This window comes from Gobio gobio (assembly GCF_949357685.1).
Source record: "Gobio gobio genome assembly, chromosome: 4".
NCBI classification, from domain to species: domain Eukaryota; kingdom Metazoa; phylum Chordata; class Actinopteri; order Cypriniformes; family Gobionidae; genus Gobio; species Gobio gobio.
Genome location: NC_137100.1, coordinates 42,614,916 through 42,633,654, shown reverse-complemented (window position 1 = coordinate 42,633,654; position 18,739 = coordinate 42,614,916). Strand labels below are relative to the sequence as shown.

At 36.7% G+C, this 18,739-nt stretch overlaps 1 protein-coding gene across 1 annotated transcript; it reads right to left on the bottom strand.

Annotated features, from left to right (window-relative positions):
- Positions 1-1,648: 1,648 nt before the first annotated feature.
- arcn1a (archain 1a) lies at positions 1,649-18,501 on the bottom strand. Its single transcript, XM_079814932.1, has 10 exons — positions 18,296-18,501; positions 11,244-11,507; positions 10,533-10,712; positions 9,982-10,181; positions 9,730-9,894; positions 6,290-6,455; positions 5,656-5,803; positions 5,434-5,542; positions 5,075-5,279; positions 1,649-3,293 (listed from the first exon to the last, which is right to left on the bottom strand). Exons 1-10 carry the CDS (start codon positions 18,296-18,298, stop codon positions 3,204-3,206), a joined length of 1,530 nt encoding a protein of 509 aa, XP_079671058.1. The 5' UTR covers positions 18,299-18,501; the 3' UTR covers positions 1,649-3,203.
- Between the last annotated feature and the right edge of the window lie 238 nt (positions 18,502-18,739).

Genomic DNA, 18,739 nt, shown 5'->3' with positions numbered 1-18,739 from the left:
ATTGAATCAAACTAAACACTAAAACACATGGCCTTAGCTACAGTAAATAGGATAGAAATATCATTGCTGCAAAAACATGTGTTTTACGGGGAATTTTACTTTCAGGGATGCCCGGCGGCCGTTTCCATTCATAAGATTCCATTACGCAGAAGATGAAGTGAATTAAATGATGACCTCTGGTGGTTGTGCACATGTATTTCATTTTCATTTTCATCTACATCTAAATGTTAATTTTCACTTTCATTTTCTAACTTCTAACAGTTAATATCTACTCAAAAATCTACTCAGGGCTTGTTTTGCTCCAGTGATTATTTCTCAGAAAGCAAATCATTTAGAATGCATTATATAGGGTTTTAATTTCAGCAAAATTCTATGCCTTAAAGAATTTTGATTAAAATATGGAATTTACTGTAAATCTAAAGAATTCTCAGTTACACTTTATTTTAAGGTGTCATTGTTACAGTGTAATTCTATTTAAGAACTGAGTAATATTAATTAACAACATGTACTTAGTAGGGTTAGGGTAGGATTAGGGTTTGGTTGAGGGTTAGTTGAATGTAATTATGCATTATTTAAAGTTATTACTATGTAACAAGGACACTGTAAAAAAAAAAGTGTTACCAAATTCCCCAATTACATATCAAAAGCAGCAAAAGGAAAAATACTTGAAAGTGAACCCTTTTACATTTACATTTATGCATTTAGCAGACGCTTTTATCCAAAGCGACTTACAACTTGGGGGTACAATAAGCGATTGGTCGTGAAGAGTCGAGTGAGCGCAACAAGTGCCTGAAATACTTAGTCCGTGTACATTTCTCAGTGTAACACAGGCTAGAGTAGGGAGGGAAAGAGGAGGAGAAAGAGGAAAGGAATTATTATTTTTTTAAAGAGGTTAAGTGCTCATGGAAGAGATGAGTTTTTAGTTGACTTTTGAATGTTGTCAACGAATCAGCGTTTCGGATGGCGGTGGGAAGATCGTTCCACCAGCTTTTAGGGGCCATTGTGGTCCTTGTCCTAAATAACAGGAAAACTCTTGAAAATGGTCTCAAGGAGTGACATATAGACTGGTCAATACAGATGAATTGGTCTGTAGCTCCTTCAGAAATTTAGCTGAATCCACTCTAGGAGATTGAAAGGGAATCCATCAGAACAGCATTAGTCACTCTACTGAGAACACTGTAAACACATTGTCTGTGTGAAAAAAAAAATTAACTTACTCCGTGGCTAAAATTTCCTGCGGACTCTTAAAAATAAAAAAATCCACAACTGTACAGTTTTTCTTCCAAAAAATGAAGAAAAAAAAAATCTCTCCTTAATCCTAAACATGACTTTGATGAGCACAGATTAAATTCTCTTCTCCTCTGTTCATGTTTTCCCAAATTAACATTGACATATAGACAATAATAATAATCTCTTGATCACATTCAGGCCCTCAATCTACTTTCAGTCCTTCAGACACATGAGACAAGCCCAGCCTACAAAAACTTTCATCAACTCTCCACCCTAGTTTTAAGGTGGAAAAAAATAACAATTGGAAAAACATGAATTGTTCAGTGTGGTCAGTCAAAAACTGACTGGTACATATGACTAGGTGACAAAAATAGTGCTCCTACACTGGCTTTATGCAAATACTGGTGGTAATACTGCTGGATTTGTAATTGTTTTATTATAAAATCAGATGCACTTCAACATATTTCAGCATTCCAGACAATAACGTTGTTTACATTGTGATAACCATTCAAATAAGATACACTCGTTGCAGAAAAAAAGGACAGTTCACAAAAGATCCTTTTTAGACTCTTTAATGATTTTCTTTAAGTTTACACTGGAATGTTCTTCATCATGAATCCCTAATTCATTATTTTACAAGATTACAAAAAAAATCTCTGATGTCTTTATACCATTTCCCAATCCAAATTATGATTCCATGACAACCAAACAAAAACAATGAACACAAAATAAAATAAAAAACAAAACATTTAATACGCCCTTCCCATCATCAAAATATGCAGAGACATTCAAGGCATTATTTGGAACCAAGACAGCAAGGGAGGCCTCTTTTCTTCAGTGGGGGCCATGTGGGGTTGAGACTGAAGTTTGGGATGATGGCTTGGCGGGCTGGGAACCACTCTTAATGCTGATTTGAGACCAGAGGTCCCTCCCTGAAAACCTATTCACAATCACTGACAGTCAAGAGACGCACATGATCCCGATCCTCCACTGTGGGGCTCTATCTACATACAACACATTTCAGATAAGAATGAGCAGGTTGCCTTTTAGCAGTATGAAAGTCCAAGCCTGTAGTTTCTGCTTTCAATAGAAAACATGATATAAACCAGACAAACTGAGCTCTCATTTTTGAAGCACCAAGATTTTCTCTGACTGCAATGTTTTCAGCTTAAATGAAACAACAATAGATGTTGTTAATGGCTTTAAATGTTTTTCCATTTTAATTGTTTGTCAACTTGCCCTCAGATGTCCATGATACTGGAGAAAGTTTTGAAAATGAACTATTATATGTTCCATTTCCTTACAGGTTGGTGTTACTACACCAAAACAATGTAAAGCAAGTTAAGACAAAGATCCAAGCACAGATTTAATCCATAAACATGACATGTCTAACAGCAGACTGAAACGGGAGATAAAATATATTTTAGACAAAATGATTAGAGACATTTCAGGATATGGACGAAAAGGCTATTGCAAGCAAGGTACAACATCTTCTAGTGTTTCAAAAAGGTTAGTTCACAGCACAATGAAAAGAAAACTTTAGAAAACCACAAACTGAAAGAAATGACATGAGCAAATTGACTTGACCATTACAGTGAAGGTATATGAACCATCAATTCAAATATATACTGCCATGATGGCATCAAATAAATAAAGCTCCACCAGCCCACTCCCTACTTCTGATACGGTCTCTATTTTAGCCCCAACCCTCGCCGGCCTTCAAGAAGGTGGTTACTTTGTGAAACTAATTTGGTACAAGTACAGCCAATATTGCCAGCAAAGGCTAAAATGACTTAATTTTTAGGGGATAAAAAAAGCAAGCAGAATTCCATTAAAGTACTGCTGAAGATGATAAAGATTGCATCGTCCCTCCATTTGTATGTCTCTCCCTTCTTTTATTTATATGAATGTTTTCAGTCCATTTATCTGCTTTTCTGTCAAGTTGGGTGGAATTTTGTTAGAGACGTTTCCTTTTATAGTATTTCATACTTGTCGACCACAAATGATGTTTCTGTGGAGAACCGAACAGGGCTGTCCCCATCCACCTGAGACACCTTAGTGACCTGGCAGGAGAGAACATGAACAAAGACAAAGTGAGTTTTTAATTATATTGCTTTTAAGGGTTCATGAATTACATTTTTTTTATCTATTTTATGTTACCTGAGGTGCACTTACAATGTTAGTATGATTTATACATCAAAAATGGTCAATTTAATAATAAAAGCCCATTTTCTACCCTGATTTGAATGCTCTGTTTGAAGTGAAGTGTAAAGGGTTGAAAGGGTAATTTTTTGTAAATTGAGATTTATACATCATCTGAAAGTTGAATAAATAAGCTTTCCATTGATGTATGGTTTGTTAGGATTGGCCTTTAAAGTTGTCCAAATGAAGTCCTTAGCAATGCATATTACTAAAAACAATTGTACTTTTTTTATATTTACGGCTGGAACTTTAGAAAATATCTTCATGGAACATGATCTTTACTTGATATCCTAATGGTTTTTGGCAATAAAAATATAAAATAAAAAAAAATAATTCATTTTGACCCATACAATGAATTGATGGCAAGTGCTACAAATATAGCTACCCGTGCAACTTATGACTGGTTTTGTGGTCCAGGGTCACAATTGTGAAAAGTGTTGATTACAGCATTATATTTAGATCTTCTCCTGTGGCATGAAAGTTTGCAGAGATGAGCAATTCAGCCGATGACAGACATCTGTTAATGGGTAACACTTTACAATAAGGTTTCATTAGTTAACATTAGTTAATGTATTAACTAACATGAACTAACCATGAGCAATAAAGTTGTTACTGTATTTGTTAATCTTTGTTAACGTTAGTTAATAAAAATACAGCTGTTCATAGTTTGTTCATGTTAGTTTACAGTGCATTAACTAATGTTAACAAGATTTTAATAAAGTATTAGTAAATGTTGAAATTAACATTAACACAGATAAATAAATGCTTTATAAGTGCAGTTCATTATTAGTTCATGTTAACTAATGTAGTTAACTCATTTTAACTAATGAACCATATTGTAAAGTGTTAAGAGTGCATGAATGCAGTGACCTCGACTTTGCAACTCGATTTCTGCACTCTCACGAATGCTTTAATCATAATTAATGCAAACACGATGTAAATAAGAGCTTCATTGTGCAATGTAGGAGTTTTGGCCGGTCACTGATAAACTTGCTGTATGATTGAGAGCTCCAGCGATTATAAATGGAGCGTTCTTTGATCGCTTTCTATATATACACATTTATATCAATTTAAATAACAGATTATTTTCATGCTACTATGAGAAATTTTCCATTTAGTCATAACATATCAGAAATCACAGATTAAATATCTTGTTATAAAAGTCTGTTTGCAAAGCCTGCCCCAAATTGCGACTGATTTACCAAGGAATCCACAGTGAAATGTAATGTGAAAACAAATAACATTCACATAAATAACCACTGTCCTAGCATTAGGATTCTTTGGAAGATAATGTTATTTTTAGTCCAGTGATCATACATCTCTCGCCTTTCCTTCTTCTGCAGAGGCAGTCTTTTGTTGTACTATTACATCATAATGTGACAAAATCCAAAGCATTTTTGCAGCTTGGTTTCAATAAAAGCTGTTCTTGGACTAACAAGGAAGTTGAGCTCTGAAACGTACAGGATGTTTTTAAATAGTACAATGACCCCTTACATGTCAAAAGATCAAGGACATTTTAATCACTAACCCAGGGATAAATAACATATTTGATTGTATTGATTATTAGCTTTTAAATTAATTCATGAACCCCCTTGAGTTCCGTAACAACCCCCAGTTTGGAAACCATGACCTCTTGTCTTACCTGAATGTCACAGTAGCTGCCCTTGGAGACAAAGGCGACACTGACAGGGAAAAAGTCATTGGGCTGTCCATTTATGCTGAACTCCATGCTACCGGCCTTATTCTTTACATCGATCACGGGCAGACACCACTCCAGGACATTTCGTCTGCTGTCATGGCGATATTCTCCATCTAGATCACCAATCACAGGAGCTCCTACTCCTGACCTGTGATGAAACAGTTTCAACAGAGAAATGTAAATAAACCAAATAACCCCAAGATGCTTCATTACACATGAGGAAAGGCAAAATGTATATTTAATATGGTTTATATTGTTAGTAAATTAGGGTCCTGAACTAAATCCAATGAACTTCTACTCACGGTACAGGAATAGAGATGACTACATCATTGAGTTCCAGAGATTCATCCTGTAGCTCATACTCAATGTTTACATCACAGCCGGTACCACTCTCAGAGGGCCAGCAGTTTACTGCAGAGACGAAACAGACAGCAATTGGATAAGCACAGGTCACGTGACACTAATGGTGAGACATAAGCTGTTAGCTTTATTGGTATTACTGAAACCAGATGTTAAGGACTTACTTGTTAGTGGAATGAGAGATTCATCTGTGGTCTGTAGTCTCCACTTCAGCACACCCACGTCAGTTTTCAGGGGGAAAGATTTGTCAGGGTTTTTCAGACCAATCACGGACTCCGCTGTGAATAGTTTTTTGTCCACATTGGGATGGGTCTACAAGAAAAAAAGGTTGGAAGAGTGTTACACACTTCTATTAGGCTTGCTGCAATTGTAGATATTACCTGGCGTTCAGCTGCAACATCGGTTACATCACTTGCCCACCTCAGCAATGTACCCCAACATCGATTTGATTTATCATCAATTGAATTAATGATTTAAAAGCGAGGTGCAAAAAAGGGAAAAAACCCAATGTGTTCAAAATCACCGCCCCGGTGATACCGGTGTTGTCACTCGTCGATTAACCGGTGGGAAAATGTCCTCACCGCCACATCTATAACTTCTATAGGTTTTCTTTTCTTAGTAGTTTTAAAATAAATAGAAAAGTTGAATAGTTTTCAGTTTTGGTTAGTGTTGTGGTTTAGTTTTCATTTACTTTTGGTTTATTTTTTTTAATACTTGGTTTTTTATTTTATTACAAGCATCATCATATTCATGATTATTATGATTCACCAAATGCTGCTACATTTAGAAAAACGTCACCTGCAACTGGACGCCTCTCTTGTCATTATTGATGACATTTAGCCTAATTCGCCCAGTCTTCTCTTCAGACACTCTGAGGGTAATCATGCCAATCACTTCCATGTTCTGGAGGCCACCATCTCGGCCACATGTCAGGGTGATCTTTTCCTCCACCCGCAGATGCACACTGAAAATCAGACAGAATTGTTCAGATTATTGTCAAATTTTAAATAATTATCCTAATATTTGCAAAATTATCTAATCCTAAGCCAAATCTTGGTCCTGTTCCACACATCACGTGTTTGCAGCATAATGGTGCATAAAAATGATGTGGCCATATTAGAAAATAAAGTGATTTCTGGGTTGGCACATCCTATGTCCTCTGAGAAAAGAAAAAAAAGATCAGGAGTGGGTCATTGAAAACTATTTGCTTGTGAAACTCAATCTAATTTACATGAGGAAATACATAGAGGAGTCTAAATTCAGTTAGACTTAGAAAGTAGTGCTTATGTGCCTTTATTGTGGGTGAACAGATGCATTTTCACCACATGTTCTGCAGCAAATAGGCTCAGTGATGAAACTCTATTTGACATGCTGCTCAAACATAGTGTGAATACCAGGGCTCTGAACCGGTTCAAGGAACGAAAACGAAAACCGGAAACGAACAAAATTTTAAGAGGAACAAAAACGGAAACAAAATCAAAATCCATTTGAATCGTTCTGAACAGAAACGTTAATTTGAAATTACCATTAACAGGTTAATAACGTTATTTTATCGTTCTCTTTAATATTTTAATTTGGCAGTGACCAATCATGAATTGAGTAGTACAGCGTGTGACGTTGACTTATCAAGCGTGAGTGAAATGCCCACGCACCAGTCATCTATGAATATACCGTCTAGTGTAGAGCGCGCATTTTCATGCCTCTAGTACATTTCTTTCCCCGCTGAGGTCTACAATGAAAGCGCAGGTATTGGAGGACATTCTTTTCGAACGTTTAAATAAGCAGTACGGACTTTAAGCTCAAATAGTCTGATTTAGGTTAGTTTAAGTTTTAGTTTTGTTTAACTTCTTAACCCGCATCGGATCGTGGACGGGGGGGTTGACGGAAGTGGGGGGGGGTGTACTTTTATTTACTTTTGTTTTATACAAAATATTCAATCAACTATCACAAACTATGCATCATTTGAAAGCTAAAACACTCAAGATTCATGTTCTGAACTTGTTTTTGCAATAAATACACCAGAGAGGAAAGGGTTAAATGAAACGCTAAAGGACCGTCCATGTAAACATTAGCATAATATCAGCGTTACTCATCTTTCATCTCCTGTCGTTCAGATCAGATCGGACGAATCCAATAAACACCCGCATACATCTCTGTGTAAGAGTCCATTCTTCAAAATGCATCCCACTTTTTAATCCAAAACAACGAAAAAATAGGGAAAAAACTAAAAATCCTCCGTTGTTTGCAAGAGAGTTTTGAGTTAGCGTGATCAATCATGTCCATTTTCAATGAAATATCGATTCTATTCCGTGTCTGGCAAACTCCCCCTGCTAGAATAGCTTCTCCCACGTATTTTAAACCCTCCCTCGTCTCTCTCCTTCAATCAGAGACTCTTCTGGGATGCATCATATAGAGGAAGTGCCTTACAGGCTTGGTGAGCTGTCAATCATTGCGCCCATGGTTTTCGTTGGATAAAGGCACTCGGTGCCCAGCCAATGCCTTTCCAACAAAGGTTTGATTGATGGACTTAGTAACCAATCAAAAGGCATTATCTTGCGCAGTTTGCGTAAGTAGGCTTTGGTGAATACTGTTTTTGCGCTGACTGCGCGTTCTCCATGGCGCAACTGCAGTGGAGCGCGCTGTCTCTCACAGACGCTTCCCATCAGCTAAATGAGTTTTTTACACTTTGTAATCTCTGTAAATAGTTGCTTTAGTTTTTCAGTAACTGTTTATCCATTATAATTAGTAGTATATTGCAGTTTATTGCAGATTTATTTGAATGAAAAACTACTCTTTACAATAGCAAATGTTCTGAAATAAATGGCCTTTTTGAAATGACGCCTAGACTTTTCTTGACATAAAAGCTCACAGAAGCTACATTACTGAGAGAATCATCCTCATATTTGAATCATGACATGATTAGACATTCAGTTTTATATTTAAGTTATTTTCAGGCTCTTAACATTAAATTATAATATTTTTTTCCCTAAGTGAAAACAAAAAACAAAAAACGTGAGTCACTTACATGTATATTACTCTGTTCCCATATTACTTTGAGTTATTATGACTCTTGGGTAGCAATATTTCAAGTGTCTAGTTTAAAATAAGACCAGGTTTATGAATATAGACCATAGGGTTTAAGAGCTGCAGACATTTTCATTTGGGTATATCGTTTTCAAAGAATTCCTAAAAAATGGGGCGCTTGTTAAGAGGTTAAGCCTGTCCAAGCAGGCTACTAGCATCTATCAAACATTTTTCCTATAGTCTTTCAGATTGCCAATACAGGACAGGTCAATGTTTTCTAAATAGACGGTTGATGATTTGTATTAAATGGTATGTTATATTGCATTAAATGATCAAGCTTTATTAGCTGACTGAATTTGATTATGTGATGCAAGGACGTGTTGTGCAGTGTTTGCTTTGAAATTACCAGTTGACGGTGCATTAAAAGAGCAATGGTTATCCAGTTTATTTATTCTTTATTCATGCAATTTTTAAAACAAGTCGTGTTAAAAAAAAGTTATGTACAAAGAATGTTATCACTCTTCTGAAAATAATTCGGCATAAGAGGGCCACTTTAGATTGTCTAACGCTCCATTAAAACAGGTCCGCTGTTTATGCTTTGTAATTAATGCATGTAGGCCTATTTCTGTTTTTAAAAATGTTATGAAATAAATATTCAAGTTTAATTACCATGCGTTATATTATTATTGAGTGAAAATAAGTCTATTTATACATATTTGTTTAAAGTATAGGCTAAATTAAAATAACGTTATTAACCGGTATTTTTTCATATCAAACCGTTTTCGGAACTGTAATGTTTATTGAGGAACGCAAAAACGGAAACGCTATAATTTCGATTCTGCTCGGAGTGAACCGATTGATATTTTTTTCAGTTTTTAAGCCCTGGTGAATACTGCAACTCTTAACATGGGTACTGAAAAGAATATGCACCATTTATATGCTGCTGACCTGAGATGTGCGAAACAGGTCTTAATCTGAAACCAACGAAAGCAAGTAGTACATTTTTAAATCCATTTCCTTGTCTAACTTGCATTTGTAAAGCCTCACAAAGAGACCTTATACTTACAAACAAACAATTGGACCTTTAAGGCATTAATGAACCGTACTGCTAAATAAACAGTGATTATTTTAAACGAATAAGATCATACACTCCACTAATGTTCTTTTGATTATCTTCATTCTGATTCTAGCATTAAAAATACTGACATAATTACCTCTCTGTGTGGGTTGGAGGAGGCAGAGATTTGGATGCATCTGAGGGTCTTTTGCCTGTGCCGGGCAAGATGATATTTTCTCCTTCTGACTTGAGTTTGTCCACAAAGTCATCCACCTCCTTACCTTTGCCAACCAGCTTAAGTGCTTTACTTGGACCACTGGACCTAAAACAAAAGGGCATTAAATTTGCAGCCTGCTGCTTTTTTATACAGGTTAAGGATCGCTGTACTCTATTAAGAGTATAGCTGTACCTGACGGGTGCAGGGGAGGGTTTAGGTTTCTCAAGCTCGATCAGCGTGTCTGTGATGATGGATGTGTTGCTGCTGCTCATGCCTGTGCTGCCAAAACCACCGAAGCCCGGCCCCTTCTTTCCACGCTCTGAATCACGCCGTATCTGCTGAAGCTCTTTAGCCTTCCGTCTCATCTCTGCCTTAGCCTCGCGCTCTTGAGTCTGATGAACAATTGAGAGGTTTAGAGTGGAGAAAAGATGATCGTCAGTAAAGTGCATCATTACTAAGAGCCCTTGCCGGTTGGTTATTGATAAACAACAAATGCATAACTGGGATTAGGGATGTTTAAATATGAACTCCACACACACCAACTTGTTTCACACTTTAGGGATGTATTGATCCTCCCCCTGAGCTATACAAGTCTAGCAGACTGGAATTTTCTAGAATGTTATAATGCAGTAGACTTTTGTGGAACTGCCAGATTTGTTAATTACAAGAGGATGAGAGCATACTTTAGGTGATGAATGGCAAAAAAGATTGCTCTGCTATTTTTCAAGGAATTTATTTCCTACCTCTCTGACGGCACGGAACACCTTTTCTTCATGAGAGTCCATCTCTGTGAATGTCCGGATCTGGGCCAAGTTGACATTTTCTCTATAACCGAGTGCAACAATCTCATCGAACGCAAAGATGAGGTCAAAGCAGTGCTCAGAAATCTCACTCTCCTCCAGGACACGACAATATTCAGGAATCTACCAAAATAAAGGTAAAATGAACACAAATGTCAGGTTCCTTTCAGAATTCTGATATTAACAGAACGATTTGTATAGTGAAAAACAATCTGATTTTCATTTAAACTTTTTTTTTTTTTACAAATTACAACAAAGTTAAATCTACAGGAAAAAAAACATTAAATCTACCATTACTAAAACACTGAAATTTAGACAAATTTGCTACTGTAAAACTTGTTAATTGGTTAACTTCATTACCTTACCATATCCAGTCAAAAACTGTAAATGGTCATCACAACATTACATGTTATTTTATGCTATCATGTCAAATGTATGTTTTTTTGTAAGTAAAATTATGGATTGCCATACAATTTATGGTGAAAATAGTAAAGAGACATTTCCTAACTTAATAATAAAATATCCTGTTATACGTTTTTTATGGTAAATTTCAGGCAATGAAAAGTGAACACTGATGTGCATCACGAAGTAATGAAAAAAAAAAACATTTAAAAAAATAATTTTATTCCATTGTGTATGCGGTTTCTTTCGTACCACACGTGAGAAGAGACGCAGTGTCTCCAGGTCCTCCAGTATATTACTGTTCTTGGTGGTGACCAGCACCATGTAGAGCTTTTCCAGAGGCTGGTAGACATAGCGCACACTCTCCGTCTCGACAAATGTGTGCTGTTTGCCGGTGTTCATCAGCTTGGGAAAAGCAGCCAGCAGACCCTCCACTCGCGTCCGTGTCATCTCCACAAACTGCCGCGACACCAGGGCCTTACCTGCCTTGGTGCAGATTGCTGCTGCCAACAGCACCTGGAGAAGAGTTATTGGACAAGAATTTCCGGGAGCCATTTAAAAAATACAGCAGTAATCTTCATAGAACATACAGAATGCAGCACACCACTTAGATGTGTGGATCATGGAAAGGAAGGGCTCCAGCAATTTGCAAACTTTTTTTTCTGCCTGTGCGAATGCATTTTGTTAGAGGTCGCACTGGTGTGACCACCACGTCGCCCAATTGATAAGAGCTGCCTTTTATGTCGCATATGAGAAACATCAAACGAAACAAAACCACACTTAGCCTGGAGCAATACAAGACAGTGCAAGCTCAGAACAGGTTTTTACTCAAACACTTGATGTTAATACACGGTGCTCGTTAATTGGCTGCAAAATTAACAACAATGCACTGATCATAGCGAGATATGCGAGAGTGTTATAGAAGGCTTTTCAAAGCACAAATCACCAACATTCATCATGGATTTAGGCACTGTCCCAAATGGCACCCTAAAACACGTGCAGTCCTCCTACGAGTCCGCACTTCCATGACATAACGCTGCTTTGACTGTCGGAAGAAGTCTGCTGCAGAGCTCGCACCAGTGCAGGCTCTGCAAAAGTGCGCATCAAGTAGGGGTGTGACGGTTAGTATATAACCGTGAGACCGACGGTTATAGTTAAACACCGTCATTAGAACTCTATAACCGCCAAAACCGTGTGATTAAAATATTTTTTACAAACAAAAACAAATTTTTTTTAGATAGGTTCCCTCAGCTGACGAGGGAAACGGAGGCGGAGTTAGCGGTGCTTCGGAGGCTGCTACTGCTGGAGATGATTCGGGAGAGGTCTGTGCACCACCCCCTACCAAGAAGAGAAATCTTGGAGATCTCCTTAATAAACGGAGGTCTGAAATCTCTGCCCCGTTACACGGAGTTAACCCGCTATCTCCAAGAACAACCAATTGACTCTACGGCTAATCCACTAGCATGGTGGAGAGACAATGAAACACGCTATCCGCTCTTAGCAAAATTGGCACGTAAATACATGTGTATTTGTGCTACAAGCACAGCATCAGAGCGAGTTTTTAGCACTGCGGGAGCTACCCCTGTCAGATCGTCACTAAAACCGAGTAAAGTGAACATGTTGGTGTTCCTGTCACGGAACTTGGAAGTCAAAAAAGATTAGGAATTTAAAATGTCATTGCACTTTTTTTGTTTCCTGTATTTAGTTAGTTTAATTAAGGTATTATCACAACAGTCGTTGTTCGACCTTTTTCTTTGATAAAGGTATGTAGATTTTATCATTTGTAATTTAGGCCTAGGCTACTCATTCTTTTTTATGCAGCTCTTATAGAAATTAAGTAGCCTACTTGTTTTAAAGGATTAGTTTATTGTGTGTGATAAACCCGTACAAACTTTTAAGAGTGAAATTCAAGCACTTTGAGGAATTTTAAGTGCTTCACACATTTTTCACCACTTTAAAGCTCTAAATATTATACAATTTCAATATCATTCTTAATGTGATGATTTGAAAAAAACTAAAAGTTTAAAGATTTAAGAAACTAAAACTTTGTTTCTACAAAAAACAAAAAACAAAAAAAACATGAAATTTCCACTATATAACAGCAGAGGATCACTAACTGACTTATTAGCCATCTCCCCTCCTAATATAGGGAAAAAATTAGGAAGTCACAACAAAAGCTTTTCTTAAAACTGTAACTGAATAACACAGTTACAGAAAGCAAGTAAAGAGCACTCTTTTATCATCACTGAAGCTGTCAGTCAGATCAGTGTGATACTATAAAAGAACAATGGTACATTTAATAAGAGTAGAATATTTAAATTTTCAGGTTTTTAAACGTTAATGTTGTTAATAAAAGTTCAATTCAAACTGTCAAATTTCCAATACACAAACATGTAATATTATCACTAACTACACTTATTTATTCAAAACAATACTAATTTCATAATTAAAAGCGGCCTAGCGCTACAAAAATAGGTGCCATCATCTGAAGAACTCAGTGGCACCGGTGCTACTGCTCTCAAATGTTAGTCTGGAGCCATGAAAGAGCACACTAAGATTTAATATTAACATGCCTTCCAAGAGCAAAACAGACAACTTTATTTGTCTTTCAAGTTTACTGTACTTAATTTATAATGTGTTTAACTTAGGATAAATAGTTACACATAACAGCAAAGACAGCCCATCTTTCAACAGAAAGTCACCTTTAGATTCATCAACTGTTAGAACACACTGACTACTGTAACAAAAGCGAATCAGAGAAACGCCTCATAAAACCAACAATGTGATTACATATCATGCAGGGTTCCCACAATTTTCAAGATTTTTCCAGTCATTTGTGATGATTAGACACGGATTAGATAAAGTTATAAAGCTTACACACAAGGTGTTATTTCAGGCCAAAAAAAGTGTCCTTATTGAACATAAAAAGAAAAACAAATTGACTACAGACATTTCCAAGACTTATACTAATGTTATTCTCATCATTACAACTCTCCGAAGAGTTTAGCTAGGCCTGTCACAGTAACTACCTTTTGTTGGGTGATATATAGTCCCAGAAATAATTGCAATAAACAATATTGTTGTTCCCTAACCCCTATATAGTGCATTATGTGCCATTCACCATGTAGAAAATAGTAAATATGTGAACAAGTGGCCGATTTTAGCCGCAGCTTCAGCATCTGTTATTCTGTTTATAATGTAGGGGGCAGGACGCTTCAGATTCTAGAGAGCATTTGATTGGAAAGAAAATCTGATAAGAAGCTGAAGTGCAGGGTGATGTCATCAAAATCATTGATCCATATTGGTGGAAGTGAGAGACTAAGTTTTGAATGCTTATATCTTCTATATGTGAATTTTGTTGTTGTTTTGGAGAACACTACCTTATAGATAACAGTAAGGCTAACAAATTCATGGGGACTTTAACGCTAGCTGCGAATGTGCACCATTTCACCGGAACAGTGGATTGTGGCTTTGAAACCGAATGCGTTCAGACTTATTCTTCCAAACTGTCTGTAATTGTCAGGAAAACACTACAACGGCTCAAATGACACCTACTTTTCACCTGTTGATGTCCGCTCTGTAGAGCTGTGCGATATTGAAGAAAAATGCGACATCGTTGTTAAATAATGCAATATTTGATATGCGATACGATGTTGCTTTAAGTGTGTAAAATCTATTTAAATTATATTTTAAAAAATTATTTAAAAACTGAGAATGATACCAGAAATGATTCCCAGTCTTTCTGGGAAAAGAAAGCATTGCTACAACTTCTGAATGTGACCAGCAGTGTTTTACCAAATTTTAATGTCACAAATCTGACAATATAATTTTAACATCAATGTAAACAAACAAAAAATGTGATGCCAATATTTAAATACCAAAAACTCTTTGCTTGACTTAAAACTTAACATCAAGAACATCCAGGTAAACAAAGACACCTGAACTTGGGGTGGACCATTATTTTTGTTATTTTAATTTATCTTTGTTATTAAAAATAAGAACAAAAAACAGTAGTCTTCACATGAATTAAATATGCACTGATACATAATAAAGCTACAAAGGTTATTCAGCCAAGAGCAGTGAGTGATTTTCTCTTTTTCTTTTGTTGTTTGACAGACAGCAGCAGGTTTACTGTATTAGCAGGTTTACTATATTAGCAGGCAATCACTTTATGACCCAATGCACGGATCCTATTGACACGCATTCGGTTTCTTTCCCCAACTGATATTGTTCACTAAAAGGCATAACCTACTGTGTTTACATGAATACTCATCAAGACAGCCATTTTGACATAACTGTGTGTGTATTTGACAGTTCGAGTGTGTAACAAGACACGAAAAAGGGATCTGAAGGGATCACACGCTTTCAGAGGCAGCTTGAGCGCACATTTCGGTGTGTGTGTCAGACAGCGTGAGACTGCAAGGTAGGGCTGCACGATTAATCGGAAAAAAATCACGATCTCGATTCAAACATAAATGCGATCTCATTTCTTAATGTTGGCGATTCACTTCCGTGTATTTCCCTCAGATCATGCTGCATTCACGCGTTATTGGTCACACCAGAGCTTGTCACACTCACACAATAACAAAACACTAACCAATCAATCATAAATCTCCACTTCTCTCCTCTCCCTCATTGGCCATGTTTCGCTGTTACTGACGTGTAACAAGACGGCAGAGCAGACCTAAACGGAGTCAGATTTGTAGCGGTAAGAGGTAAAAATTAACCGCAAACTGTGCACACGCGCACGGCAGAGAGGGAGAGAGAGCGAGAGACCTTGCGTGTGTGTGCTGGTGTGCACCTAATGAAGCGCATGTAAGTCTAAGACGGAGAGCATCCTGATTGGCTTGTTTCTGTAAGTCAACCAATCAATTGTCAGTGTGGGCGGGCTTTTATCTCTTCTCCCGAACCGAATTAATCAGTTCAGTGTATCTAGAAACTGGAGCGCCATGGCAGAGGGAGAGTGCCCCAAAAAACGAAAGTATAAAGTATAAACTTAATGACAATCTTGCACGCTGTACAGTTTGTTACTGACATGTTATGTTTGAGTTAAACAAGTTTCATTTCATGTGCATATTTTTCAGGTCGGCTAGTTGCCAAGGCTACATGAAAACAACAAACTCCTTAGACCTGTTTAAAGTTGCAATGAAATATAAATAAAAGCAGTTTACCTCCCTGAAATGACTTTTTTCAGGTTGGGATGTCTGTAACACTGTCTTAGTACATTAAGCCACGTTAAGCGTTTTCTTATAACATTTTTTTTTAAATATTTTATTTATAGTTTTCATTTTTTACAAAAACGCAAAAACAAAATGAAACAACGAAATAAGACAACAAAAACGTCTCTCCACAAGGCAAGATATTAAATAATCATAAAAATAGAAATAAACAGTAATAAGCATATATTTACATCTAGTCTGTCTACATTTGTTGTTTCTACATTTTACTTTAATTGTAACTAATTACTTTTATTTAAAATTGATTCTTTTTTTTTAAAGTATAAGAAAAAATGAGAAGCGTGTAAGAGAATCGTGATCTCAATTCCCATGGAGAAAAATCGTGATTCACATTTTAGCAAGAATCGTGCAGCCCTACTGCAAGGAGTTGTTTTTTTAAATAACTCTTTTTAACGTCAAGCAAGTCACATAAGTAACAATCGTGTGCCCAGTCTATTCTCTGCTATATGTGTCGACCTAAAACGTACACTTTTCACAATGTTGAAGTAGCCTATTAAAATCATTCAGATATCGCGTGCCATTGCGATATGTACATTTGCGATATTTCGATATATTGAAATATCCTACCGCTCTGTGTATGAAGGAGCTGCCTGAGCCCTGCTTTTGCCTCTAACACGGAGTAGATAAGACGACAGAGAATATGCATACACTTTTATGTAAACATAATGGGCAATATATATCACATCGCCAAAAATTATTGAGGTGATGTCCATTTATCATGCGATTAATCAATATATTGGCTTAAGTTTAGCACCACTGCTATTGATTACTGCTGCAGAGCAAGTACAGAGACTTGTTACTGGCAATATATAGACACACTGCTGTGAGCATGTAAGATTTGATGCTGCTGGATAACGCTTCAGCAAATATTGAACAACTATTTAAATGTTGAGCATCAAGCTCATTGGCTACAGATGCAACAGGAATCAATCAGCTTGTGCCGTGTAGTTAACAAATGTGATTGTCAGAAGGTTGCGCCAATGTTTCATAACAGAACTTGATATTTATTTCCATGACTTTTCCAGGTCTAGAAATAACACTTTTGAAATTCAGTGATATTGCAACATTTTTCAAGCCAATGGAAACCCTGAGACAGCAAAAGCAGCCAAAGTAACTGACAGAATGGATGGGTTCCTATTATTATCATCAAGAAATCAAATGGGTGAAGAGTTTTGTGTTGTTTTGATAGACTTCAAACTTCACACTACATTCATTGAGTGCATTTCTGCTGCAATTCAAAATACCACAGCTAGTCCACATTAGAAAAGACAGACCAATGATTTTGTATGGGATTAAGATATCAACCACTGCCATCATCATTTCCATAAAACGACTTTACAAAAAACTATCCATCTACCCTTATTTTCTGAATGTGCCAAACACCTGATGTGTTTCTTTTTTCTTTCTAAAGCTCTTAGTTCTTAGAAAATAAAATATTCTAATTCAGCAAAACTATACAGAAAAGACTCGAACCCTGTTATAATTGATCTACAGACAGGGCAACATGACCTTCATCTGATCAACATGCTAGTTGCAACTTTACCAATTTAAACAAAGCCAAAAAAGTCTGAATTGTTCTCAGTGGTAACGCCAGCACTGAATTTAACACAATCTGACCACGTCAACAGATGCTACACATTACAAATGGGCTAGTTATTTTACACGAAAAGTCATGTAGAATTAGCACACATCGTCTTACTGTTATTAATCAGGTGATTTGCTATCACAGACACTTATAAGAGAAGCTGATAGAGAAAGTTATAGGCCTACAGTACAGCGAGTATTTGACTCTGACGTAACTCAGCTAATTTCTCCTTATATTGACAACACACCTTAACTAGCGAGTTTAACAGCTCAAGAAGTGACATTAAACGAAGACATTGTCACTGAACTTATTTACAATTTTGCAATACGTCAATTTCAAAGTCTCTCTTGAATAAATACGCATTTCGAGCAATAAATCAGTCTGCGGTTCATTTCGTTAGCTAGCAGTAACCTCTCGTGCAAAAACCGGAACCCGTTGTCAAAATCAGTCGTTTCTCCATAAACGAATAAAGATAAACTTACCATTTTCACGGTCTGGTATGTTTTCTGCGTTTAATCTTCTGAACGCCGTTTGTGCGGTCGTTTAAATGCTACGTGGAGATAAATAAAACTGTTATTTGTGTGCAGGGCGGCTCAATATGGCAGAAGTGTAAGCCACGTCTCCAACCGGAAGCAGCTCGTCGTCAGGGGTAAAAGGGCAGCACGACATATGTGGAGGATCCAACATCAGCAGCACTACTCCACACTCACATCACATGTCACTAAGAGGTTCTCCGTTTATTTAATGCCTTATTATAAAATAACACACACACACACACACACACACACAATCTTTTATTATTTATTTATTTTTTTTACTTTTTTTGTGTGTCTGTGGTTTCAATAATGTTCCAAAATGTCAATAGTTCACGTATGTTAAATTCTTTTGGATTTATGTGGAATATTTATTTAATATGTTAGGTGGAA

What these genes read in the sequence shown, in the direction of transcription:
- arcn1a (XM_079814932.1), bottom strand. An exon ending in CCCTCCCCTGCACCCGTCAG is followed by an intron (nt 9,895 to 9,981) that starts GTACAGCTATAC and finishes CTTTTGTTTTAG; the next exon opens with GTCCAGTGGTCCAAGTAAAG. An exon ending in AGAGAGGCGTCCAGTTGCAG is followed by an intron (nt 5,804 to 6,289) that starts GTGACGTTTTTC and finishes TTTTTCTTGTAG; the next exon opens with ACCCATCCCAATGTGGACAA.